The following is a 22,423-nucleotide window of genomic DNA, read 5'->3' on the forward strand; positions in this document are numbered from 1 at the left end:
CGGGGTAGTAGAGACACTACAGCGGAGAAGACGGTGAGCTTCACTCGGCGCAGTTGACACGACTGCCGGCGGAGTAGCAGCGGCGCCGACGATGTGCCGATATTTTCCGGCCAGGTGACAGGGCTGGTACACAGGTGCACGTCCCACCGAAAAGCTGCACCTGATGTGACAGGCTAAATCCACCGCGCCCCCACCGCAGCGGTCCCCACACTCGCGGGAAGACGCCAACTGAAGGTAAATCACAACACACTGTGCCGGGTCGAGGCATCCACTCAGGCCGAAACCAAGCCCACAACTGATGGCTCGATTTTCCCCGGGAGCAAAAAGGATGTAGCGTATTGTGCGGATACGGTGGCTATCTCCGTCTCCATGTTCTGAGTCATCCGGTGTAACCACTCACAGACCTATACTATCAGCCTGTCCTGTCGCGGCACTACGTGCAGCCCATACGCAGTGGATTCCGGTCCGGGACGGGTTACATCCGGGGACGGTTAACATATCCGGGGACGAGTTGTACCCGGGGCCTCGCGGGCCTGGCAAGCGGACAGACATAGACGTGTGCTAGCCGGGGATGCCCCTGGACGATCACCGTCCGACTAACGTCAGATTGGCCGGCTCGTCACCAGGTATGCTGATATGATAACGGCAGCGTCACAGCTATGTTCGTCCTCGCGTCACGTTGGGGTCACGTTTTTAAACAATGCGGGGAAGGACAGAGGTAGAACGGCGACACCACTGAGTGGTCAATATGGTCGTGGCAGGACACGAAGTAAAGGAGTGAGACGTGAGAAGCCAGTCCGTTAACTCGACAACATTTTACTAAATGGCATGGGTGAACAAAGTGTGTCCCTTCATATAACACTGGGCCCCGGGGAGTCCGCAGACGACGGAGTGGAGATTTGAGCGGCACACGACCTGAGGACGTCGAACGAGCCGGCGTGGGGCCGCCGCTGTGACACCGGAGCGCACCCTCTGGAATGCGGCTGTCCGCGGCCAGAACACCGCGAGGGACGTGTCACCGGACGATCCCGTATTCACAGCACGTGGCCACCAAACGCACTACGGCGGGCAGTGACCGGTTTCGTCCAGTCCGACCAGCACGTGGGCCCCGTACAAGGTGCGTTGGCCTCTCAAAGCTTCTCAAAGTTGCTGTGCGGAACACGCTGTACCATTCACATCGTGTCGCACCGCGGAGCACCGCTTCCCGAGACAAGACGAACTCCGGCGTTGCCCCAGGATGCAATCCTACCCGAGCGGCAAAGTAAACTGTAGCAACAGGATCATGCGCCAGTCGGTTTGACCGATTACTTTGAGCACTAACAGCACAGCTCAGGGCACCAACAACCCAGTCCTGCTGTCGTAGCGGCTACCAGCCCGTTCGTCATCCCTCTAGCCGTCGACACTCTTGGCCAGAGCTGTCGACAGCCGACGGATGGGTGACGCGCGGTGGTGTAACCAGCCACCCGTTGGACCGTTCGACGGCCGGCCGACCGGCGAGGCAGCAGGTTGGTCTCGGTGCGCTGGCTGGCCTGAGCGGTGGGTAGGTCTGTCCGCTCGTCCCCGTTCGGTGCCGCGGTGACCACAGCCGCGGCCCGAGCGTCCGTAACACGCTGCCGTAAGACCGACTCGGTGGCAGTACGGTACCCCTGGCGCATTACATCTGCCCACAGCTCGCAGTCGTTCATCACAGGTCGGACGTCACCGCATCACATACTAACACAAGCGCAGTAGAGGTATTCATTAATCACAAACGAGCCTAGATCGTTGAAAAATTCCAAACGGAAGCAGTGCCGCTAGCGCTTGTGCATCGTTCGTATCTCTGTTCATTCCGTTAGGAGTGGGTCGCCTTTCAGGATCACCATTATGAATATGCCTTTCATATTCCATCTTAGTCATTCTTATGAGCCGGTATGCGCCGGGCGGCCGGCTGAGGGCCGTGGGCGGTTTGGTGACCTTGTCGCTAATCGATATGGGGAGCAGACTCGCTAGCCTTGGCTCGGCCTCAGTGCCGCCGAGAGGCGACACGGGGTGGCCTAAGGTGTGGTGAGGGCGATGCCGGGGCCCGGCTCCGCCCAGAGTCGTGACTCGGTAACCGCAGGTGACTCAGACTCTGTGCAGTGCAGCCACCGCCCCTTGATTCCAGCTACATCTGTAGACTGGTTCTAGCTGACTGTTCTTTTTTTTAGGAGAATGCGACTGGCGACTGACACAAGCGGTGGAGTCATGATGTCAATCCGTTCGCTCGCTTTACACGTCACATTTGCTCTCACCATAATAACCATTGGTCATGATAAGCGTTGAGGCGGGGAATAACTAACGCTTATTCACCACAGTCTACCGAGGGGGAGGGACAGAAAAGACAGCAAAGTGGCAATCTTGCCCTGAACACAACCGATTAGCATAACGCCAGTTTAACTTATGATGATCGACAGTCAAAATCAGTGCAGCGGCAACTGGTAAGTGCACCAGCTCGCATTAGCCGTCACCTGCCAATCAATCCTGTCAAAAGTTTCAGCTCTCAGCCTAGCAACAGGCAGCCGGCCGGGTGGCTCGGCCCAACAAACATCTCATTTTAACGGACGGTTCTATCGCCCAGTTGACACAGAAAGCCGCTGTACACTGACTCATGACAGAACAACAAAAAAGGCGGCTGGGCCGACACGTTTGGACGGCTCGGCCGGAAAAACAGGTCGGCAGCAGAGGTTGGGCAACGCTCGACCGAACGGCCCAACGGCAATGCTCACTGCGCACACACACACCATTATAACGCTCAACTACTCAGAGAACCAGCTCGAACAGTATATGAAAGTGGTAAGGAGATTTTCCACTAGGGCCGAGAACAATGAAATGTATGTTGTCTTGAGATTATCACAAGACTTTGAGCCTGTGAGGAGCGTTAGATACGTCATATCATACATTAATTCATGATCTTGATCACTTAGCACATGCCACATACATCAAGCTCAACCCAGGGAGATCGTCCTTCATGTCTACAAAACGGGTCCCGCACAATTCAGCCAGTGTCCTAAGTGCGCCCAAGACCATCCTTGAGGGCGACTGATGGCGCGAGGAATAGCCCCTCCAATGGCCAAGCTACTTCGGGCCTTCCATCCGCATGGCACAGCCATAGAACCCAACCGGGCGAATATAGGCAATAAAGGGAGCCGACCAGCCCGAAACTGGGCTATAAATGCGCTGGGGAGCGCTACCGACCCACCAAACCAGTATTCGAACAACATGGAGGGATTGGGCATAAGAAAGGGACGGTATTGTTAGAAAGATAAATCCGAGAACAAGACAGGACCGGCTGGGACGGGATAAGACGCGGTATATGGCCGGGGCTTGACGGACAGGAGAGAACAACGCGAGATGGGATGGACGGGAGTGGAAATTGAAGCAGTAGAACGATATATCCACGATTCGGGAATAAAGGATTCAAGTAGAAACTTGAATGAAAACGCCTGAGAGCGGCGCGGGTAGGCGTCGGGCATTCGTGAGCGTCTATTGCAGAAGTTGTGAGTGGAAGATTACATAACTACGGATCACAGCGATGCTGACCCATTCCATTTCACTGGGCGAAGAGGGCTTATCGCTGTCGGTAGTAGCCAGGGATAGCTCGCCGGAAATAGTTATCGGATGATATTGTTAAAGTAAGGCATCGTGTGCCATATCAGCCGGAAGGAACCATGTGGGATTGCAGGATGGGCGTGGTGGGAAGCCATACGGCGACTGGATTCGATTTGGAAACGTTTTCACCAGAATTTAATTTACTGCCAGGTTCGGGTGCAGACTCACAGCTCCATGAAAAGCTAAAGCTAGTGGTAGCAAGTTGCAGCGGAGCACCGAGTCAAGCTGACGATGGGAAATGGTATACAAGAACAAAAAGCTTCAACAAGAGCCGCAAATAGACCTGCACACCAAATGCCGCCCGTGCGAGCCCAGCTGCTTCCCAGTAGGACCGTCAGCGAATGTCAATCATCCAAGGCTATGATTTCACGCCTATGGTTTCACCAAAGTGAAAACACATGCCTAGCTACATGGTAGCCTAATAGCATTTCAATCAACTCTCCAAAATTAATTACACAGGTAGGTACCACTCTCATCGCACTGGCACCACAAAAACTGAACAATGCCAACAACCTCAGAAACACCTTCACTAGAGCCAGCAAAAACACAACCAGTTGGAAACCACCTATCAAAAAACTCAGCGGCCAACTGAGCTCAATCCCCGCTCTCATTTCGTTTTTACGGCAGCTGTAGCGCACTCGGTCGCATTGCTCTGGCTGAATCGGTCGGCCTCCAGAGGGAAGCATTACCACAGTCGCTATAGAGAGAGAAAATGACCGCCTCACTCCGGACAGCAAGTGGTCTCCGCACGATAGTCATCTTCGTCACCGCCGTCACCGGCACAGGCCCACCAACGATTACTTCATCATCAACTACCACATCAAGTCACATCACATCAGTGACTCGTCAACGTCAACGTCCGTCAACGTCAGCGTCGCCCTCGACGTCACGTCAACGTCACGTCGGCGTCACCGACCGACCGGTCATCGCCACGTCGTCGGGCCCGTCGTCCCGCCGCACTGCCCGGCCTTGGTGCAGGCCGCCGCAATGGAAAGTGGGCTGACTGGCAGCCAGTGCAAACGGGTCGCTACCCGACGGCAGTCGACGGCGGCGACAGCAGCGAGAGACCAGTCGTACCTACGTCCGCTACAACAGTCGTCGACAGCAAAGCGAAGGGCTGAGGCGTCACGATAAGGTGGAAATTGAGTAACTTATGTACAAAGGCAGAGATACATATATAGGTACTTGAAGCACTGTGGTGCCTTTTCCCCGGCTTTCCCCATGGTTTGCAGAACTTTTACAGGCAAGACAGGTAAGGCATAACGAATAGTAGGAATAAGGAATCACTGACTCATGCGATCGTATTCAAAACAATGTTAGGCAGGTGACTGACAGCCGTATTCAAATGACATCTTTTAGCCTAATTCTTATCAGACAAAGAACATGATTTACAGGGAAGGCAGTGATTTTTCTCTTCAAACATGTTTGTGCCTCCCAATGACAATGTTTGCTTCCAGGCAAATGGTGGAGGAATATCAAAATCGAAGAAGGAAAACAGCTCGGGAGCACGATAAATTGCTGTGTTTTCTTATGCAAGTCTTCAACAAATATGCGTATTGTATCGTTGGTTGTTGATCACCCACTACACAGATGCTCTCCGTCCACAAATGACAAAGCCGGATTACCGGTCCCCCTACAGCCCGGCACAGGCGGCGGGAGGTGCTCAATACGTACAGTGGGTCTATTTAAGATCTCCAGAGCCACCACGTGGCGCTACGGTCGGGGTAGGGCGAGTCCAACTCCCGAGGGGAGCGAGGTCACCGGTCATTGTGGGGGAAGGAGGGAGGGGGAGTGACGCGGTATCACGGCGCATGGGGCGTGCGTAGCGCCGGGAGTGGGCCGCCCAGGGCCGCCCGCCACTGCGCCGAGGCTGAGGGGAGGGGATGATGGTTGCGGGTGCGCTCACTCCGGTATGGTGGTATCCTGTTCATGTGGAACCAGCAAGAATGCGACTGAAGGGAATCATTATCTCAAACAAACGGGCAAGCCAGAGGCAGCGTCAGTTCCAGCCAAAATGTTGAACAATGATAGGTAATTGAAATCTAGGACGCATTCATAGCATGCAACTATTCAGTCGATAGTTGCATGATGCTTTTCATGATGCATGATGAGGCTGTTCTAAACTGTTATTTGAGTTAGATATTTTTCATTTGGCACGATCAGCTTTGGCGGGTTTTATCGGGCCGAAAAGAATCAGAAAAGAAAAAAAGATTTGAAATGGCTCCAGAAAAATTTCCAAAAATATTTTCTTTATAATGAAACATTGCTTAACATTTATAAGCGATAATTTTGACTTTTAGAGGATATTGGGGAAAGATATTCGGGAAAGATGTCATCGTGCTTATCTGTGTTGCAGCAGAAGGAAAGATTTGGTTCGTGTCGAGATAAAACCAGACCCGGGAGTGGGGCTCGAACTCACGACATCGCATTAAGCTCACAGGTTACCCAACCTCAACGCTACGAGCACCTTCGCCCTGCGCAGTTTGCTCTTTGTTTCGGCTAGAGTTCGGCCAAAAGTGTCCAGAGGCGAAACCGCAAGGTAAATGTCCGTCCCGGTAGCTCGGTCGGTAGAGCGTTGGACTCCATATGCCATGTGGTGAGAGCGCACGTCCCGGTTGCAAAAGTCCGGGTTCGAAACGCGACGTGTGTTTGACGCTTTTGAGCCTCCTGACGGGTATGGTTGGTTGGTGGCAGGCCGCTGCCAGGCGAAGTCTGTGAGGGGACCGGCCGTGCGCGGCTATGTGCGCACGTTACCTATAATTTGGACTCTAATTCTGCCATAGACCAGGAATTGAATTTGATCGGAGGGTAGAGGGCAGGGTCAACGCAACAAGCTCAGCTTAGCGGGGACTCTGTCCTTGTGATTCCTTTCATTCAAAAGATTCGGGCCAAATTTAATACTAAAAAAGGGGGAGCCGAACCAGGTTGGGCCGGGTTGAACCCTGTTGGACCGGTGTCTTACACGCTATCATGGTCAGACAAAACAGAGGTTAATTTCGCTTCAAATATTTTCATTAACTGATCTGATTGTTTTTAGCTTAAACGTATATTAACTTTTAGCTTTTTTTAACTCGAGACTTCATGCACAAAAAAATGTGGCATTCGTCTAGGGGAGAGTGGGGAAAGATGCCCAGGGTTTTGCTATGTCATATATTATTCGAAAATGACGATCGGAAAGCAAAAACTTGGAGTTTCAACGGAATCCGACATCATTTTTCTCCAAAAATATCACACTTTCGTGCCTGAAATATGATAACTTTTTTTGCTATTAAGCATTTTCCTGAAGAAGTGAAAGGGGGCATCTTACCCCACAGGGTGGGAAAGACGCCCCCTGCGTTGGGGAAGATGCCCCCTGCACTATAAGTGACATAAATGAGCACGTGAATCGCCTGAACGAATCAGTAGTCCCTTCGAGCCTGCAGTAGACACCAAACGTCATCGTAAGGGCCCTCAAAAGTAGTCGTAAGGGGCTTCAGAGGTCATCGTTAGGGCCCAAACAAGCCTCCGTGGTGGCGTTCGGAGACCACTGTGGGGCCCTTATAGGTCTTCATGATGCTTGAGGGCCTTCGAGCCCATCGTGGGGACCTCAGATGCCAGAGAGACCCGTGGAGCCAACGTGGGAGCCCTCAAAGGATGTCGTGAGGGGCCCTGGAGCCAATAATGGGGCTCACAGAGGCCGTCGTGGGGGCTCTCAGAGTCAGATGCCGCCCAAAAAGTCGCTGTGTGGGCCGAGAGACCGGCATGGGGAGTAGAGGTGGCAAACTGTGGACCCGAGGACCCGGTCAAAGAACCAGTCTGGACCCATATGGGTCCAGACCGGTTCCTGGAAATTTTCTGACGGGTCCAACCGGGTCCTACCATAAACTATACATCTTGCACACTACACATTATTGCAAAATATGAAGCGAATTAAGTGAATGAAGTGAATGTTTCTTTGCACACAGTAGCTCATGAGTGTTCCCAGTGGAAAATAGGCTGTTTTACATGATGCAACTAATGATACCAACAAGTAGTTTGTATTAATTGACTTTTGGGGAACGGGTCCAACTGGTTCCGAGTCCAACTAATACCGGGTCCGACTGGTTCCAGAAATGTCCAGCCGGGTCTGGTTCGCAGGGGCGCGGGAACTACTTTCCGACTGGGGGGTGGGGGGGGGGGGGCACACCATAATAGAGATCAACCTAGGGTACCCCCAAATCTAGTTTTCTCACCGGTTTTAGGCCACTTATTTTTCACCCCTCGGCTTTTTCAACAAAAAAGAAAACATTTGCAAAAAAAGTGTGGTATTCCGTCTCAAAGCTGTGGGGGCACCGCCCCCACGGCCCCAGAGTTGGGGGGGGGGGGGCAAGCTGCCCCCACTGCCCCCCCCGGCTCCCGCGCCTATGCTGGTTCGAGTCTGGTTCCCAAAATTTTCATCTTTTGCCACCTCTAATGGGGAGCACCCGACCGTACTGGACTCTCAATAGTCCCAGATCGGCTTTTGTCTCTCATCACAAGTATTGTAATACACAATTTGGCGGGCTGCTTGAAGGACAGTCTACGGATTTAGGGGGGCGTCTTTCCCCATCAGGAGAGGGGGCATCTTACCCCAAGGTACCGAAGTAACATTAAATCAGTACAATTTGTTAGCCATAAAACTACACCCTGAAACAAACTATTTAGGACACAGTACACGCATGTTAATGTATCACGACATAGCAAGGGACGCAAAAATTATCTACCTTCTTTGATATTTACAATGATTTGACACCAAAATAATTTTTAAAGGAGCAGCAAATAAAAAACATGCAATCACCAGCCAGCCGTTGCCCAACTGAGCTTCGCAAATTTTTGTGCAGTTAACAAGGCAGGCTTCCGCTTTACGCTAAGAACATTAATTTCCAGGTTCGATTTTTTGTTTCGCCGCTAGAGGGGGTGGGGCGTCTTTCCCACCCTGGGCATCTTACCCCACTCTCCCCTACTTTTCCTCATTTTCTCTTAGCGTTTTGATTTGACCTTAAAGGCCCATCTTACCAGTAAAAAAATCACCTGCGTGATGATTATTTGCCAAAGGGCGCACTACGCAAGAAACGCCAGCCGGTCAAAAAACTGGCGAACGATACGATCTTTCTATTGCTTGAATAATATTCAATGAAAATTTCAGGAGACATAAATAATATAAATCCTTATAGCAACTGGGCGCCCGGAGCATTCGCTAGCATTGCATTGCCAGCTGCATTACCAGCATCACATTTGCATTATTTTGGGTTCATCATAGTTGACAGTAGATAAACCGGCCACAACAAACCCATGCCTCATTGTCCTTTCCTTCCAAGCAGCCAACTGCCAAGCTAACTGGTCGCCCGGGGCATTCCACGTCAAATCGAACAAAAATCGGCTGTTTTGCACCTTACCATCAGCGATTTCATTATAAATTTGTGAGCGAGTTCCTGTGTCGCCCCGAACATTACATTGATGTTTTTTGCACATTCTGACCAGAGGTCTTCTAAATATAGGGCATCGAATTTTTACAAAATGTTGCATCTTTATATTTTTGAACGACCATAACTTTGGTTGTACTTGTTTGATTTGAATGAAATAAACCTCACTGTTTAGGTAATTTCTTAAGCATTTGTTTAGAATTGCACCTACTTAAATATATGACCTTGAAATTTGCTTAACTCTGTTCTTAAGCACAAAAATTGAAATAGCAAAAAACACGTCACCTTCGATTTGGCTAATTTTCATATATTTTATTGCCTACCATATTCTTAACAACCTGTGAAAAAATTAGAGTGGGCCATTCATAAGTTTTGAAGAAAATGGCACATATGCAAACGTATGTTAGCACGCGCAGTGGAGGGGGAAGAGTGAATTTCGCCTCACCCCTCCTGTTTTTCGCCAATATCTCATAGTATTAATGCGAAATTAATTATAGCTACCTGTCCAAAATTGAATTGCACATCTCATCGTGCAAGCAAGAAGAAAATCGGTTCACAACTGGTCTAGTAATAGCGGTGTAAAGTGAACATCCTGTCGCCGCGGCGACGCGGCGACTCGGCAGCCGGCGCCGACCGCTAGCCGCCGCCTGAATTGTAGACTGTGCCGGGACGGTACGGAACGGTTCCGTCTTTACATCGCGCTCCTTACCGCTGATTACGTTCGATTCACGTCAAATTTTGTGAGAAGACTAAGAAATGTGCAGGCAATCTTATGGTGTAAAAATTTTGAAAATCGGTTGGTAAACAATTGAAATATGAACGTGTAAACACAAAATTGTGATTGCTGCGTTTCCCGCGTCGGCCGATCCCGCCTCAGCCGGCGACATGTTACTCTTAGCAGGTCTCTAACTGCCATATTTATTATTGGATTAACTAGAAATTTCCCATACATACTCAAAAATGTATATTCTTTCATATAGTGAAGATAAAAAGACGAAGATATCGTTGCGTGATAATGTTTTCGTTGAATTTTTGGCTTCATGATGCATTTCCACACGGCTCAAAATTCACCGCAAAATACCGTTTGCCTGAGACACTTTTACTATGGAACTTGAATGCTTGACTACGATGACTATGTATTTCCATTCTCGCAGAGTTTGGGATATCACTAATCAGCAATCATTCATTTCAGAAAGTGTACACAAGCAAGCATGTCTTGACTCTGTCTTTCAAGGTCACGCGCGGTTGCGTGATGTTGATGCATGAAAACGGCGTTTGCCGCGAGAGTTATGAATGGCCCACTCCAATTTTTTCACAGATGGTTAGGAACATTGTGACGGACATAATATGTAAAAATTACCCGAATCGCAGGTGACGTGTTTTTTGCTATTTAAATTTTTCTGTTTTAATTCAAGGTCAAATGCATTTCAAGGTCACTTCAATTTAATTTTATAATTAAAAATCAAAGCCTTATCAATTGCCTACAAGACCCTGTTAATATCATTTTGATACCAGAAAAGGAACCAGAGTTATAGACATTTAAAAAATTGATGTGTGACATTTTTGGCTATATTCGATGACCTATATCTCAGCGATACTTAATCAAATTTCGAAAATATTATACGTAACTCAGTTTTGAACCATGCCCAGTCTGCCTACAAATTTTCAGAAAAATCGAAGGGGATGACGGATTTCGGTGTTTGATTTGACGTGGAATGCCCCGCCCGGCCCACCACCGCGATATGGAACAACGCTGGAGTGCGCCATTTGCCTGCGGCAGTGCCCCACCGCGCCGGGGCTGTTTGACAGGTCACCCGCACCGTGACCTCGCTACCCGCCCCGCCCCCCCCCGCCCCACCTCCCCACCGGGCTCAGCTCGGTAGTGACCTCTCCTTGAATCTCACATGGACTCGACTGAGGCTCAACGCCATCTAGTTTTGTCTGGAGATCCTTACTAGATCCACTGTACACTGGAGGACCGCGTGTGCCACGTGCTGCATTTATCCCGCCGTGGGCAACACACGGATCAATATGGCCAGCAGCGCGCCAGGCGCAGCACCGACCACCGATTAGGTCGCAGTGACCGGTAAACCATGTACCCAAAATAGCCCCTCAATACACACAGCCAGACGGCTCAAAGGGACAATCAGCGACGCGACGCAGATGATCTAAACATAGGCTCTATACAGAACACCAGTCACCAACTAAGGGCGAACTATACATTAGCGATACACTGTAGAGGAAAACTGTACCCGCATTACCCAGAGAAAACATAAAGAGCATGGTGGGTTACTGAATTTTATCCACAGAAATTAGCCACTATTTATCCGGCCCACTCGTAAATACACAATGAGCAATTGCATTACCGGCCCCAATAAACCATTTCCGCCCATAAAACGACATTGTACTACTGTGTTATCGCCAACTAATCCCCAAAAGGACGAGGGCCCGTCCAAATGGACACAGGCGATCCGCCGCAGCCATGCGCTATGCGAAGGAAACGAATTCAAAGTAACATCCATCCGTAACGGAACCCTCGCTGTGATTAGCGCCACCGCTTAGACGATCGGATGGCGATATCGGGACGATCGCGGTGCGGATAACGCTCCGTTGGTCCATTAGCGGACCATCCCGGACCATTTACACGGACCAGCGGCGGACCAACGGCGACCCGAGGGTCACCTGAAGTGATAGAGGTTGTGAGCCGCCAGCTGCTAATGCCCTTCGTCGGAGGATCAAAAGGGAACGTTCAGCGACACAGTCGCAGAGCACGGAGATATCATCAAAGGAGCGACACTCTGGTGACTGAGCACAGCAGGACAGCAGCATCGAACCATTCTTACCACGAACATCGACCGACAGGCGTGAGTTCGCGGAATGAACCCGAGAACAGCCGGGGACCGAACAGCTGACTGAAGCGGAACACTTGAGAAAACCAATACGAATGTGGTGAACTGAAAACAAGATTGGCAGTTGTGTTCGGGCCCTCATCAGCAGAGAGCCGCAGCCTGCTCGGTTCCTCCAGTGAGGTGGAAGAGAACATTGACTGTCGGTCCCTGTGTAACCAGAGCCGGCTTAGGTTGGTCCGGTATGGGTGCTGATCTGGCAGTACTGCAGCTGTTTTGCATGACAAATGTACTGTGCTCACATTATCTTCCTTTCTTTTGCATCCATGACGTCAATTCAGCGGAAGTCATTGCAACGAGTGAATCTTGCCCAAACAGTAACACATCTGCATCTGCATCTTTGAGCTTTTACCAGTGACTTAGATTGGGTATACGTACTACGTGCAACTGAGCGCCCTGGAGCCCCAGTCCCCAATGATCACCAGACGACAACAAAGAACATCGTACACTTTTATTTGTTGGAGTGAAACACGGATTTGGATGTTGACAGAGAATTTGAACCACTCCCAATTTTCAGCGTGCAGAAATATTCGGGAAATTGCCATCGTCCTTTCTGAGTAAACTGCATCTTCTGATAATATACCTTGTAATCCAAACAGATCGACAAATTTGGACAAGACGGAGTTGCCAGAAAAATCTACACCGATAATAATCCAGCGAATGGTGCCAGAATCCAGCACCGTCTGAATGGGTGTCGCCACAAGGTGTTACGGTTATTGTATCCAGACTGTTGTACTGAAAGACATCCCATCACCCTGTTCTGGTACAACTGAGAGTAAACACAGCAGTGGTTCAGGAGTAGATTCGTATCCATCTGGGCGGGTAATCGGGTTCGACAGATTTCAGACACTACTGGCGCGGGTTGTGCCGTAGAAGCAAGACCTGTCGCGTTCAACAGCAGCTGTTTACTCAGTTGACACGACACAGGTCACATCGGGTCACCAGGAAAACATACCTTCTAGATTTAGCCTCAATTTATGTAGTCTTAGTTTTCAGTTCAGCCTTCGGCTTCCCACATAGCATCCTAGTGAAGGTGACTCCTACCTTTCACAACACAAAATCACGTTCGGGTCCGCGCTTTATACGCGCAGTATATTGGAGACGATACTTTAGGTGTTGGTTCGGCTCGAAAGGCTCTGCTCCAGAGTTTGGTCCGGGCGAAGCTGGTCCGGGTAAATTTGGTGCGTATGAGTCGGATACGGGCAAGTTTGGACCGGGTGAGTTTGGTCCGGATGAATTTAGTCCCAGCGAGTCTGGTCCGGAGCACTTCGGTCGGTCACATATCGATCAGTTGAGCCACGCGGCGCGCCGGTGGCGACCGCCGAACGGAACACAACCATTAACCAACATATGGTGCTTACAAGCAGAGCCGGTTAGCCTGCGGTGCGAGCTTCACAAACGTTACCTGAGGTGTTTTTCGAGTGTGCACTGTACCTTGTGCATAACCGTTAGGTTAGCCACCAAAATGTCAAGGTATTTGAAAGAAACAAGACTGATGGCAGACTAAAACTCACTGAATATGCACGAGCAGCAATCAAGAACCGCATCAAATAACTAACCAGCACACTACCAAACCACGCACGCCATTGCTGGCTACGTGCTGCAGTTACTCCTTAGTTTCACAAACAGCCTGCCCTTTGGCGGATAGGGACGCCGACCGTCCCAAACACACACCCCAATGGTGCACTCGGCCAGACAATGAGCTGAACCCATCGACACCCGAACCAGGTAACCCAAACCAGCTGATGGAGGAAAACCACCACAACCTTGTCCGAGCGTCTGAGCTAGGCCACCAGCCATTTGGTCACCCCGGAGTGACATTTTCCGGTCTGAAGGAAAACTGATCTCCTTCCCAGCCAAGTCGAAGATGGCGAAGCTAGTGAGTTAGTAGTTAATTCGCTGCCGCTAACTGGTCAAACCAATGATAATTTCATTTGTGGTTGTTAACAGTATAGAACGACCAAGTGAGGTCAATTCGTGAGGAATTCCCAGCACAGCTCGCCGAAAGTTCTGAGCCCGGTCAGACCACTGTGCGCTGTCAGCTGTCGCTCAGCTGATCGACCTCCCACACGCGGTGGTCGCCGTGCTAAAGCCCCACGACCGGTCGGCGCCCGCCGCCATATGGTCGGGTCGACGTGACCGCCGGCAGTAGGGCGGGGTCGGTACCCCCCCCCCCTCCCGACCACCGACGTGTCCCGACCCGGCCCATACCCGCCCGGCTATCTAAACATTACCGTTTGAGCAGGTGTAGCAGCTATACCATGTCCCGTTCGACTAGATAAAGAAGCTAGCGTGGCAGTCGCGCCTCTGTCGTCGCCAGCTAGCATAACACCAAATGGTCTCCATACTAGGCAAACACACAACGCATCCGACCCATCTAGGGACCGCAGCTCTGCCAGTGCTGTCAGAGTTACAACGGGGGAGTTACATAAACCAGCCGCCTTGACCGAGCCCAAACGAATGGTCTCTCTCACCTATCTACCACCCCAGTCTGTCACTACGCGTGACTCGTGGGTCACGTTCGAACAGAGCCCATATTCCGTAAGTCACATGTCTAGTCATTGTCCCATCGCCCAAAGCTCACCATCTGTGAGAACATATCAATTTTACAATCATCCCTCCTCGATTGCCCCAGTTTAGCACTGACACATCAGCACTGTGACAGCTCGACAACCGTCACTGTGACGGTCTGTCAGCCGCCAACCGACAGCGATATTTACCGGAGTGGGCAGCAGAAACTGGACGGGCCGGATGACGGGTCCATGGCGCAGCCTCTGCGGCGCCTTGGTCGTCATCCCGGGTCAGCTGGCCATAGCACGCAGCGCGCGGCTCCAACCGGGCTCGGCGGGGCACCAGCGAGCGCTACTTGGGTCACACACTGCACGAGAGCAGCGCACAGACCGATCACAGCTGCTCCACAGCGACCACCGCGCTCGGGTCGGACTCGCTCGTCGCCCGGGCTAGATCACCGGATCACGAGCGGTCACGGCCTCGGATCACCACACTGCACAAGGTCGCGCAACACGTGAAAGTGGCTGGCTGGCGTGGCTCGGCTCGCGGCGGCCGACAGTCGGTCGGTCTGCTCTCACTTTCGCCGATCGGGTCGGGAGCGGGCGACTGCGCCGGTCAGCGGCCGGCCGGTGTGCGCGCGGCGGCGGCACCAGCACAACTGACGGCCGCCGGGACCGGCGGACGGCGGCCGGCCGACCGTTCAGACAGCTCGCCGGCCACCAAGGCCGCCCACTGACCCGCCGGCCGGCCGCCGCAGCCGTCCCTGTGACGCCCGGCTCGCGCACAGGTGACACGGTCACGTGACGGCGGTCATATACAGGTGACACGGTCACGTGACCTCACAAACACAGGTCAGCTGTGTGCCACATCCGGTCACGGCAGTTCGACAAATGTCAGCCGGACTGTGTCAGTGACACGTCCGCTGTGTCAGTAACACGTCCGCTGTATCAGGGTGCCACGGAAGACAGCCGTGTGACGGCTGACACAGCTGCACCGGCCGGCAGTGGAGAGCAGAGTGGAACAAATTCACCACGCCGTGGAAATATCGTACAACAGACGCCTGATTTTGCATGAAATCAACGAAATATGGTGGAAAATCACTTGCCCTGGTATGACTTCAACTTACACTTAAGCGTATTTCATCAGAAAGCGAATATAGGGCCCCCCAAATTCTTGAAGCTTTGGCTGGTATGATCAATTGGCTGGTACTAGGGTGACCCGCGTGCTCCGCAACGCGAAAAGGGGTATTTTCGATCGGCGGGTATTTGGTTTTCTTGTGTCGGTTGGGTTATCTATCCATTTCGGTCGATTGCTTTTTGACGGCTAAATGATTTGGTTTGGAAAGAATATCCATCGCATCGAGGTGCCCGTGTCTGATAAGCATGCTTTCTACTTCAGAAACTGCATTAAAGTTCAGTGAACCTGTCAAATGTGTTTTATAAGTTAGGTGCGTAGTTTTTTGACAAATGAAAGGCGTAGATAATTTTCGCTAAAAATGGTTTTGCAGAGGTTTGAAACATTCATATTTTTAAGAATACTATTGCTTGTCATGCAAACGTGATGATTGGATCTTGGTGAGAATTGAATGCTCTTTCTAATGATAGCATTTTCAATTGTCAAACTTATCAGGTTAAGCAGCAAACCCCGTGTAATTGTTTAGTGCCACAATATGGGCAAATGCCTTTTTCTCCAGCGATTTGTTCCACCTTGTTTTTTATCAATTAGCTTTTCACAATTTTATCATGAGAGGCGGTACATTTCTACTGCGAATAGGCGTTGTTTTGACTCACTCATTCTGACGGTCACGTGAAAATAAAATAAAATCCAAGATCCATTTAAAACAGCACTTTTTGAAATAAAATTGCCCTCACGTGTGCACGTGGCGCGTGCCATCCTCCGCACCGCACACCATTCGATAGCCCGTTTGATTCTCTACACGATGGTGTTTTCCCCGTGCCAATCGGGCCCACGGTTACCGAGATATTGCACGGAAACCGGACCCGTGTCGGGCAAATTTAGCCATTTTCGCCCGATTTTGCAAGCCGATTTATACATGTAAAGTCTATGACGCGAATTTGCACTTTTTGGGCACGCGCCACGCGCTCGCTATCGATCCGATCGAGCCGAGACCGCTCAAAGGCACGTTGTCCATCCTTGTTCTATAACTTGCGCAAATTTCAGCGCGGTAGGTGTGACGGTGTGATCTGTAACCCGCGCTACGTAGCACCATGTCGCGACCTCGGTTACAGACAGAAACTACGTCACCTCAAATAGTTACGGAGCGAGCGAAGCGAGCGTAGTCTTTCCTTAGATTAACGGAAATTTCTGAGTATGAGCGGCCGGCCGGCCGGCCGGCCGGCCGTGCGGACGCTTTTGCGAGGCTTATATCTCAGCAACCACTTGACCGATTTACATGCGGTAATTTTTGTAGGGTAGCTTCATTCCTTCTACCAAGTATTGGACTATTCCCGATGCATGTGGGTGACCCCTTATGCACGTGCCACGTGCAAAACGAAGAGGTGTCACTTTTGTAATTGTTGCAATATCTCGGAAACTACTTGGCCGATTGCGCTGAAAGTTGGCATGTAGGTAGGCACCCACTAGGCACTGCATATCCATGTGCCAGAGTTGGGGTGCTGCTGCACGTGCGCACGTGCAGGGGTCGTTTCCAGATCTCGAGAACGGCTGGATCGATGGCGGTCAAATTTGGTACACGGTTAGGGACCAGTTGGTAGGGTGCCGTGCACAAGTCAGTTGGGACCCATTTTGCACGTGCGCACGTGCAGGGTGCCGCTCCCAGATCTCGAGAACGGCTGGGCCGATTGTGCTCAAATTTGGCACATCGCTAGAAACCGGTCAGTAGGGTGCCGTGCACAGGTCAGTTGAAGGTACCCCCTCGAAATTTCGCACGTGCAAGACTCACCCCCTCGCTCGCTCCGTTAGTCGCCCCAAAAGGCGCTATACTGGTAATATAGATGATTTTTAGTCTTGAAAACTGTAAAGACTGGGCAACAGGCTCAGAGTCGCTAGCGGAAAGAAAACTGCCACAGTAGGTACTGGACCAGTCCATTAGGAAGCACATCACGAACCAATTAATGGACAATCGTGATCGATTCGTTTCATTGTATAGTGGCACATGATGGGCAGTTTTTGTAGAAAGGACATTAACCAATGAAGGGTAAACATTGTCACAAGGCTCTTTCAATGCCATTGATCATATGTATATTGTGTTGGTAAATAACCTCTTTCACAATACGCTGGACAATAAAAGCAAACATCTATTATCCTCGAGCATTTGTTCAATAGAATTATGGCTAGGACTAACAAGGACAACGATATGCTCAATGCATATGGAGGTTTATTACCAAAAATAGAGGAGAACGGACGTACTGAAGCTTAATTTTCTATTCTACAATAAATAATCGTTAATTATCCAATAGCTGTAATTGCGGTGAAATCCCAAATCGTTGAACCATCGACTGCCCATTTCAGCCGCACCGATACCGACATCCGCAGGAAGCGTACTGAGCCTTCCATCCTGCATATGACGTCAATAGCAGCACAGGCCAATACACTGCGTGACGTCAGTGGAGGATCAGCCCATACTGTATGTGACGTCCGCCTATAACGGCCCGGGGACGACGTCAAATGGCCCATAGACCTGCCACTGACACTATCTGTCGGGGACAGGGCGGCCAGAGCCGGCACATGGCCGCTAAATCGTCCCGTGTCGTCTCAGTCAACGGAACCGGGCGACGAAACTGAATGGCCTCCTCACGCTGCCAAACGGATTTCACACTCGCTCGAGTGCGGGGTGGTGCGGTGATACGGCCACCCACGCGCCTTCAGTTCCTGTCTGAGCCGAGAGAAGCAAGAACGTCACATTCACTCACGCAGCGTCAGTGTCCATTACCGCCCTACCACTGACGGTTAATTATGAACCAGAGGAGACGCCCAGCTGAGAGTCCGCCCCGCGTGCCAGACACTATCAGATCGTCCTTCAGTAGCGATGTTAAAACTGATCGACCAGCGCGCACCATGGCGGGTCCCCAGCCGTGACAGCCGAATAAAGTCAACGACCGCGTTATCACATGCACAAAACTGCGTTTTCAGCTGGTTCTCGAGGCCACAAGCAGGTGTAGAGCATGCACCCGCTGTGGAGGGGGCGAGCGGTAGGGGCGGAGACGTCAGGGGGCGTCGACCGGAGCCCGCACAGCGATATGTTCGCCTCCAGCGTTTACATCGTTTGACGACCTCCAGTCTAACGGCGATATGTCAGCGACAGGACAACACTCTGCGGTAAGTGCAGCGTCCCGCTGCCGGCGGTACAACGGTCGTCGCCAGAGAGCCGGTCCCGTAAGCCCTCTCCAGGGTTGAGCTGGTTTGCGGATCGTCAGCGAAATAAGCGAAAGGGAAAGGGATGCACTCGCTGCAGCAACTGACGGTGCCCTGCAGCCAGCCAACTGTCAGTTGTATTGAGTGATACAATGGTGAACGTCACCCGTCGCCAGCAGAGACAGAATCAGAGCTCGTCATCGCACCAGCACATTTGGCGGTACAAACTTTCGGTGTGCAGCTCTTTCGTCCATGTTCCATACAATGCATGAATGTCTGAGCACAATCCCACCACCGAAACTGGTCCAAGGCGAGCTGACCGCCCCGAAGCACCACTAAATGAATATGTATGAGCTATGCAGAGTAGTTTCCCAGCCAAACTTAGCCGAGCATTCCGGTAGACACACCTGCTCCCACTATCCATCAATAACCCCTTCACTCCTCTCTCTCTCTCTCCTTTCCTACCTACCAAACCCTCCAACACACCCAGCACAAACTCATCTACACCATCCATCCTCCGATCCGTCCGTCCCATGTCCCAGTTTGGCGCACGCAGGCCGGCCGCCGTCGGGCCGCCTTTCCCCGAGATAACGGGCGCTAGCGCAGCTGACAAGGGCGCGCGGAGAGGTGAAAGGTAGCCAGGTATCGGCGGGCAGAGCGGAGAGAGAGGATCGGGCAGCTGAGGGTCGGCCGTGGGTCAGACGGGGTCAGGTCGGGTCAGACGGGGTCAGGTCGACAGGTGAATGGGGCGGAGGAGAGTGATCGGATCGGTTTCCGAAATGATGAGGCCAGGGTCAGCTCAGGGTCAGGTTAGGGTCTGATCAAGGTCAGGCCAAGGTCAGGTCAGGGTCAGGGTGAGGTCATGAATTCGCAAGTGCAATCGGAATAAGTTCTTTGCTTGTCGACATCCCACTCCTTTTGCGAGAAGTGAGCCCGATGAATACCCTTACCCAGCTCAGTGTCTTGCCATCCTCCCTATGTCAAAAGTCACTTGTAGGAAAACCCAGAACCCAACTCAGTGCCTTTAGACCACCCCTATGCCGGAGGTCACGGTGTCACCTGTGAGCTGTGAGCCACACCCGGCACCCAATAAACCCCCTGCAGCGTGCACAATCCGACAGCAGAGCCGACCCGACCCGCTGCAGCCCGGCTACCCTATCACCGACCTACCCAGCGCGGCGCGGTGGGACGGGGTAGTTTTTACACCCTCCGTGGACAAACTGCGGTGTAAGCGTACACCGGACCCAGTGTCACCCGGTAGATACCAGACACGGGCGAGACGCTCTCAGAGATATCACCGAGGCACGCGGCGGTGTCGTGTACCCGGGCTGAGTTTATGGTGCGTGTTTAAGTGGGTGCACGCAATGTACAGTGGGTCTATTTAAGATCTCCAGAGCCACCACGTGGCGCTACGGTCGGGGTAGGGCGAGTCCAACTCCCGAGGGGAGCGAGGTCACCGGTCATTGTGGGGGAAGGAGGGAGGGGGAGTGACGCGGTATCACGGCGCATGGGGCGTGCGTAGCGCCGGGAGTGGGCCGCCCAGGGCCGCCCGCCACTGCGCCGAGGCTGAGGGGAGGGGATGATGGTTGCGGGTGCGCTCACTCCGGTATGGTGGTATCCTGTTCATGTGGAACCAGCAAGAATGCGACTGAAGGGAATCATTATCTCAAACAAACGGGCAAGCCAGAGGCAGCGTCAGTTCCAGCCAAAATGTTGAACAATGATAGGTAATTGAAATCTAGGACGCATTCATAGCATGCAACTATTCAGTCGATAGTTGCATGATGTTTTTCATGATGCATGATGAGGCTGTTCTAAACTGTTATTTGAGTTAGATATTTTTCATTTGGCACGATCAGCTTTGGCGGGTTTTATCGGGCCGAAAAGAATCAGAAAAGAAAAAAAGATTTGAAATGGCTCCAGAAAAATTTCCAAAAATATTTTCTTTATAATGAAACATTGCTTAACATTTATAAGCGATAATTTTGACTTTTAGAGGATATTGGGGAAAGATATTCGGGAAAGATGTCATCGTGCTTATCTGTGTTGCAGCAGAAGGAAAGATTTGGTTCGTGTCGAGATAAAACCAGACCCGGGAGTGGGGCTCGAACTCACGACATCGCATTAAGCTCACAGGTTACCCAACCTCAACGCTACGAGCACCTTCGCCCTGCGCAGTTTGCTCTTTGTTTCGGCTAGAGTTCGGCCAAAAGTGTCCAGAGGCGAAACCGCAAGGTAAATGTCCGTCCCGGTAGCTCGGTCGGTAGAGCGTTGGACTCCATATGCCATGTGGTGAGAGCGCACGTCCCGGTTGCAAAAGTCCGGGTTCGAAACGCGACGTGTGTTTGACGCTTTTGAGCCTCCTGACGGGTATGGTTGGTTGGTGGCAGGCCGCTGCCAGGCGAAGTCTGTGAGGGGACCGGCCGTGCGCGGCTATGTGCGCACGTTACCTATAATTTGGACTCTAATTCTGCCATAGACCAGGAATTGAATTTGATCGGAGGGTAGAGGGCAGGGTCAACGCAACAAGCTCAGCTTAGCGGGGACTCTGTCCTTGTGATTCCTTTCATTCAAAAGATTCGGGCCAAATTTAATACTAAAAAAGGGGGAGCCGAACCAGGTTGGGCCGGGTTGAACCCTGTTGGACCGGTGTCTTACACGCTATCATGGTCAGACAAAACAGAGGTTAATTTCGCTTCAAATATTTTCATTAACTGATCTGATTGTTTTTAGCTTAAACGTATATTAACTTTTAGCTTTTTTTAACTCGAGACTTCATGCACAAAAAAATGTGGCATTCGTCTAGGGGAGAGTGGGGAAAGATGCCCAGGGTTTTGCTATGTCATATATTATTCGAAAATGACGATCGGAAAGCAAAAACTTGGAGTTTCAACGGAATCCGACATCATTTTTCTCCAAAAATATCACACTTTCGTGCCTGAAATATGATAACTTTTTTTGCTATTAAGCATTTTCCTGAAGAAGTGAAAGGGGGCATCTTACCCCACAGGGTGGGAAAGACGCCCCCTGCGTTGGGGAAGATGCCCCCTGCACTATAAGTGACATAAATGAGCACGTGAATCGCCTGAACGAATCAGTAGTCCCTTCGAGCCTGCAGTAGACACCAAACGTCATCGTAAGGGCCCTCAAAAGTAGTCGTAAGGGGCTTCAGAGGTCATCGTTAGGGCCCAAACAAGCCTCCGTGGTGGCGTTCGGAGACCACTGTGGGGCCCTTATAGGTCTTCATGATGCTTGAGGGCCTTCGAGCCCATCGTGGGGACCTCAGATGCCAGAGAGACCCGTGGAGCCAACGTGGGAGCCCTCAAAGGATGTCGTGAGGGGCCCTGGAGCCAATAATGGGGCTCACAGAGGCCGTCGTGGGGGCTCTCAGAGTCAGATGCCGCCCAAAAAGTCGCTGTGTGGGCCGAGAGACCGGCATGGGGAGTAGAGGTGGCAAACTGTGGACCCGAGGACCCGGTCAAAGAACCAGTCTGGACCCATATGGGTCCAGACCGGTTCCTGGAAATTTTCTGACGGGTCCAACCGGGTCCTACCATAAACTATACATCTTGCACACTACACATTATTGCAAAATATGAAGCGAATTAAGTGAATGAAGTGAAT

The 22,423-nt window shown here is 51.4% G+C and overlaps 1 protein-coding gene across 6 annotated transcripts in view; it reads right to left on the reverse strand.

The window, feature by feature from the left end:
* LOC122375988 (protein ENL-like) overlaps positions 1-22,423 on the reverse strand; it is a 56,506-nt gene that overhangs the window by 22,506 nt on the left and 11,577 nt on the right. The window contains exon 1 of one of the 6 annotated variants that reach the window (XM_043355615.1): positions 14,674-15,149. The exons of the other annotated variants lie outside the window; for them this stretch is intronic. Coding sequence (XP_043211550.1) covers positions 14,674-14,748 — 75 coding nt within the window. The 5' untranslated portion in view covers positions 14,749-15,149. Of the gene's footprint in view, positions 1-14,673; positions 15,150-22,423 lie in introns of those variants that run through there. 6 annotated transcript variants of the gene reach the window in all.

Source organism: Amphibalanus amphitrite, unplaced genomic scaffold, assembly GCF_019059575.1.
Source record: "Amphibalanus amphitrite isolate SeventyFive unplaced genomic scaffold, NRLGWU_Aamphi_draft 001978F_arrow, whole genome shotgun sequence".
NCBI classification, from domain to species: Eukaryota; Metazoa; Arthropoda; class Thecostraca; order Balanomorpha; family Balanidae; genus Amphibalanus; species Amphibalanus amphitrite.